This window comes from Equus asinus, chromosome 3 (assembly GCF_041296235.1).
Source record: "Equus asinus isolate D_3611 breed Donkey chromosome 3, EquAss-T2T_v2, whole genome shotgun sequence".
NCBI classification, from domain to species: domain Eukaryota; kingdom Metazoa; phylum Chordata; class Mammalia; order Perissodactyla; family Equidae; genus Equus; species Equus asinus.
The window spans coordinates 96,432,334-96,438,333 of record NC_091792.1 but is presented as its reverse complement, the minus strand read 5'-3'; the positions used below and the strand labels follow the sequence as shown (position 1 = coordinate 96,438,333).

The following is a 6,000-nucleotide window of genomic DNA, read 5'->3' as shown; positions in this document are numbered from 1 at the left end:
CAGCTCCATTAGAATAAAGAGCTCAGATATTACTGAGTAATGATGTTTGTACAAAGTCATTGTAAGTGTTTCAGTAGTAACAACATTAACACTGTTTGCTAAATAAATACTTTAGCAGGTCTCTGGAAACATTAATCCAGAGTACAAAAAACATGCACCACCGCTAAATCACAATCTATTTCCTTTTGTTTGATTTTATTAGATTTTTCAACATCTACTCCAACCACCTTAAAACCCACGCATCCCATACCTCCCAGAGGGGCAAAAAAGATAAACAGCTGGAATTTGAAGAATGGTACAGTTTGACCCCAATCGGGCTTATATGCACATGAGGCAACCTGAGCCTCAGCGACTGGTATGGTTACCAAGTATGGTTACCAAAGCATGGAGCAGAACCAATGCCACAGAAGTGTCAATAAAACAAATCGTGCACCAGGAAAAGTGGAACTATAAAGCTAATTTGATTGATTTTTTTTTGTAATCTAGTTTGGTTGAAAGATTTGGGGCGTTTGATTAAACAGTTAAGATTTTCTGTGCATAGACAGTCCCTCTATTCATTGAATGGTCTGAGATAATATATGTGACATCTCCAGCATTTGATGAACATGCCTATAGATTTGTCAGGGGTTGTGTTTGGGAATGCTGCCACCATGGCAGTGGAAGGACACAATAAAGAGGAGAGCATGTGTGCATATGGATGTGTGCATACATACACAGATGTGCACACACTTATTTGCCAAATCTTCATGACAGTTCATATGAAGCCCCGCCATGGCAGGAGTCAGCAGATGGCCTTGGAGTCATTCTTAGGTGAAGCCAAATCTGCCTCAGGAGACAGGTGATTGTCAGAAAGGCATTGTCACTATCCCTCCCTTTAATCTTTCAGGCAGGTGTTGGATAATGAGGGTACATCCGGTTGCCAGGAATCCCACTGCCTTTCTGTCCTCCAGGACGCGTGGGAATTTTCTGAATCCAAAGGAATATACAGGTTCACTGGATGCTCAACAGTCAGGTGTAGAGCGGCTGTTCCCAATTTTTCCTGCTGCCACACTGTTCAATTGAACAACTACCTCCAGCAGCTCTGTATCCCATTACATGCACGCATTCTCAAATGGGGCCTAAGGGTGCGTCCACACAGCCCAAAGGCTGCATGAAGAACGGAGGCGAGAAGCAGGTGCAATACGAAAGCACCACCCCAGAGCTTTGACACATCTCCTGGCCAACACTCAGCCCCACCTATCACTTTCCCTCAGACCCCTTTCCTTGTTTTAAAATTAAGTAGGTTAAAAAAAATAAAAGGCACAAAACATAAGCAGCAAAACTGAACAGGCTTGGGGTTCAGAAAGAATGACTGGTCACCATATATGAAGTAATGGCAAGGGTACAGCTATAATCTTCCAAGACAGAACCAGCTGTGGTTGTATCACACACCAGGTCTTTATACAAGAATACCCTTGGGGCCGGCCGGGTGGCGCAGTGGTTAAGTTCGAGCGTTCTGCTTCTCAGTGGCCCGGGGTTCGCCAGTTCGGATCCCGGGTGTGGACATGGCACCGCTTGGCAAGCCATGCTGTAGTAGGCGTCCCACACATAAAGCAGAGGAAGATGGGCATGGATGTTAGCTCAGGGCCAGGTTTCCTCAGCAAAAAGAGGAGGATTGGCAGCAGTTAGCTCAGGGCTAATCTTCCTCAAAAAAAAAAAAAAAATTAAGAATAGCCTCACAGAGGTGCCTGAACTGTGCAGGCCTGCACTGTCATGTCTTCAGAGATGAAAACATTAAAAACAGACTCATTCACAAAATCAAGTTGAAATTTTTTATCTACTTTTAAAAAAAGAACACTTTTTGAAAGTTGTTTTCTTTTCTTCAGGAAAACAACTAATCTCTTTCCATAATCTCCTATTATCTTCATACTTTAGAGACAAAACACTATTTGGGGTTCAGCTCTTCTTATCTCCATCCAGTCATGTGAAAATTCTCCAGTTCTAAGCCATGTGGAGAAATGTCTCCACAGAGGGGAAAAACATCACAATGCTATATTGAAAAAGGAGACGTAATGACTGCTCAGATGTCAGGGGCAAATAGTTTTTACATTCCTACTTGTAAAACCTTTGGGGTTGGCCAGGGCTCCACTGCCACCTACTCTTGTTTCTCATCTTTTAGGAATTTGTTTTCTTGTAAAATGCTACCAATTATGCCATTGTCGTGGTGGGTAAACTTGGAGCCATAACACAAATCCTCACTGTAAGGGCAATAAATGGAGAGAATTAATACAGGCCAGCCTGCTGCTCAGAGGGGGTTTTGGGCTGGCACCCCAGTCGAGGGCCAGGTCCAGAAGGTCAAGTTGCCATTTCAATGAATCATAGAACTGATTCAGACTCCCAGGAGACTGAAGAGCAGGGTGCCAAATATCACCCCATTCCTGGGGCTCCAATGCTCACACAGCCTATCAAAGTCCTCCTTTTTTTAGTTATGAAAGCATTCTGAGCTATAAATTGAGTTGGGTTTTTTTTTTTCTGGTGAGGAAGATTGCCCTTGAGCTAACATCTGTGCCAATCTTTCTCTATTTTTTATGTTGGACGCCACCACAGCATGGCCTGATGAGCAGTGTATAGGTCTGAACCTGGGATCTGAACCTGCAAACCCTGGGCTGCCAAAGCGGAGGGGGCAAACCCAACCACTACACCACCAGGCCAGCCCCAGAGTTGGCTGATTTTTAAAACAGGAGTTTTATTTGGTGAGTAGGGAATCCCTGACAGAGGAAATTGAGAGGTTCTTGGAAACTCTCACTCAGGCTGCAGAACCCTGATGAACTCCTCTGACTCCTTGAAACAGCCCCTCTACCTCCATGGCAGGAGCAGTGTTTATTTTCTAGTTTACTTAGGTAAACTTGCATAAACAATGAAAAATTATTAGCATTTAATTCTCAAAATTCTATACAGACCATTATCTTTGGTTTACCATACTGTTTTTTTGTTCTTTTTTAAAGATTTTACTTTTTCTTTTTCTCCCGAAAGCCCCCCGGTACCTGGTTGTGTATTTTTAGTTGTGGGTCCTTCTAGTTGTAGCATGTGGGGTGCCGCCTCAGCATGGCTTGAGTGGTGCCAAGTCCACACCCAGGATTCTAGCTGGCGAAACCCTGGGCTGCCAAAGCGGAGTGCACAAACTTAACCACTCGGCCATGGGGCCGGCCTCCACCACTCTGTTCTGAAGACAGATTATAATAAAATCACTTGACAAAAACAACTGGCCAAAAAATGTCTGGCTTTGATTCAGGAAGCTGACAGAAATTAAAGTTTTCTTTCTGAACTTAAACATAAGTTCAATATATAAAATCAATCTTAAAACTCCAATAGAATATTGAAAATATTTATTAACAGAAAAAAGTTCAATGCATTCTACAGAATGAAAATGCTCAGTCTTTTCCTATAGATACTTAAAGCTAGTGATCCCACTTTTCACTGGTATTTGCTAAAATCTATGTAGCAGCTTTAAATTTAGTTATTTGTTCAGGACCAGAGTAAAGCCAAAGACACAAAAACTAGGAATTAAACTAAACTGTGAGCAATTGTTTAAAAAAAGACTACATACACATAAAAATAAGATTACACACTTTAATCTGATTGACACGGAGGAAGCAGGGAGGACATGAAAGAAATTTAGTTTTAGCTCTGCTTTATGCATAACCAGATGCTCCTTTTCCAAAAAGTATACGAGGGTTCAAAAACCATATTTCATCAGAATACTTCAGGAAAACATCCTTTGTGTAACACAGGGAATACACTCTGCAGAACAGGAAAATCATCGTGGGCAACAAAAGAGTAAAACAAAAGAAAGCACCAGGGTTCGAGCGCTTCTAAGGTGAGTACATCCGCAGAAACAGTGTAAAGAAAGGCTTGTGACTGGCTGCTATGGAAACATGCGAATGAGGACTGGTCCATATCATATCATTTCTTAAAACATGTTTCTTTGGAAAAATGGCAATATCAGCCGGGAGCGACGCTGTCCTTTCAGACACCCAGCTTATGAGCCTGGGTGAGAACGACCTTGAGAACTGGCATGAAGGCGGAGGTCTCGCTGAAGTTGCTGGTGCTCACGACGTGCGTGTGGATGGTCAGCCCTTCTGAGTAGTTTCTCGTTTCAATGCTCCTTGCAATGCTGTGTAAACCACTGATGATTGTTGGTGAAAGCTGAAATAAAGGTGGAACCAAGAGAAAGAATTAAGTTAAGGGAGAATTTCCAATGAGACCCTCTACAAACATTAAACCTTGATATTTAAAAGGAACTTGAAACAGACATTACAAAAAAGATATAAACCGTTTAGCATTTCTGGAAATAGTTTCTTGGACCAAGCAACACTTAAGTTACAAAAGCGAATCATGACAAAATTATTTATGTAAAGAAATTATTTATGATTATACATGTATGATAAGCCAGGTATTTTCTTACGGAAAAGCAGCCAGATTCCCTCCCCACGCTGAAATGCTAACATGTCTCTCCACGTAAGAGCTTCAATTCTTCAATTATTTCAGACACAGCCTCACACCTTTTCAGACTTTTCCCATGCACATGAAGGAGTTTAAAGGTTCTCAGTCATGCTATCTCAAAGAACCCCGCGTATTCTAAAGTACTGCCTACAGCAGAGGTCCTGAGCTTGTGCTCTACTTCTATTAGCACAGCAACAGCCTCTTCACGGACTCAATTTACCAACTAACTGCTGTTTACAATCCTGTCAGCTCTTAAAACCATCAAACCTCTAGTTTTCTTCCATGTCATTACTTGGCTTACATGCCCATACTTTTGAGGGAAGACTTTATTTTAGATCAGTTCAAGGACCACACCACTTCCATTGTTGTATCAACTATCTTCAGCTTGGTTCTCATGAGATAATTGGTTATTTTTATTTGATGGGATTGGTGTGGGGAATGGGGAAGAGGAATGCTGAAATGCAAAAATATAAGAAAAGTCCCAGTTCTTTTTTGCTCTCCTATTCTAGTGCTTTCATTAATAAAACGAAAATATTCCAGAAAGGAATGGAGAGGTGAGGACAAAGGAACAGAAGACACAGTGCATTTCCTCATACTGCTGGCTGTCCTCATAGTGACAGCACAATAATCTGCTCATCTGGCGGCTACATCTGGCTCTGCCTTTATGTCACAGCTGTTCCAGAAGAAAAGGACCAGAAGTCTTAGACTATGACAGGGTACAGATGTGGTCTCTGATTTCTTGATTCAAGGCACATATAAAATGAATAGAAGACCAGTTACGTTAGGGCCAATACAGCCAGTTTGTATTTCTACTTTCTGTCATAAGAAAGGTTACAATTTCTCTCTCACACAACACTCTGCCTTATCCCCTCATTCCCACTGAACAAGATTTAAGATTCAGTTAGAGCAAAGCCCGTTCTATAAAGACAACTTTGCCCACAAGCATACTCTATGTGAGCGCTGACAGGACACGCATTCTCCTAGCAGCCAGGAATAAATGATTATCATAAATCTCTCTTTTCCCCATAAACTTACTGTCTGTTCCCTAAGTTTATCATATAGAAACTCCAAGCGTTTGCTGGCGTCATCTAGCTTCCTCTTGGTTTGCTGCAGAAGAGGAAAAACAGATATGTTATATTTGAACATTAACTTTTATCCAAGAACTTGCCCTATCTCATTTCACTAAACCTTACACTCATGTTAAACAGCTTCATTTTATAAAGAAACGGAAACAACAATGATCAAGAAACTTGAACAGATTACATAGGACAGAGATCAGTATTCTATTAATGGGGGGAGGAGAGCGAGAGGCCGAGCCTCTTCCTTCCGGTGTGCAAATGGAGGACTGGTTGGACTTCACGTGGACTGTAGACTCACTTGACAAGGTGTCTGCACGTACACCTGTACTATATCCACAAGCAACAGGAAGGGCCATCTGGAGGCAGCAATGGGGCCGGGTACTAGAGAAAGGAAGGTCTAAGTGCAGGGACTATACATTATGGGTGCTAGAAGGCAGAC

General features: G+C 42.0%; 1 protein-coding gene across 50 annotated transcripts in view; it reads right to left on the bottom strand.

Annotated features, from left to right (window-relative positions):
- Window positions 1-3,595: 3,595 nt before the first annotated feature.
- SEC31A (SEC31 homolog A, COPII coat complex component) overlaps window positions 3,596-6,000 on the bottom strand; it is an 88,218-nt gene continuing 85,813 nt past the window's right edge. For all 50 annotated transcript variants that reach the window (XM_070505476.1, XM_014865200.3, XM_014865203.3 and 47 more), the window contains 2 exons: window positions 5,518-5,589; window positions 3,596-4,185 (listed from right to left, as the gene is read on the bottom strand). In XM_070505476.1, the coding sequence (XP_070361577.1) occupies window positions 4,006-4,185; window positions 5,518-5,589 (252 nt within the window). In that variant the 3' untranslated portion in view covers window positions 3,596-4,005. The remainder of the gene's footprint in view (window positions 4,186-5,517; window positions 5,590-6,000) is intronic.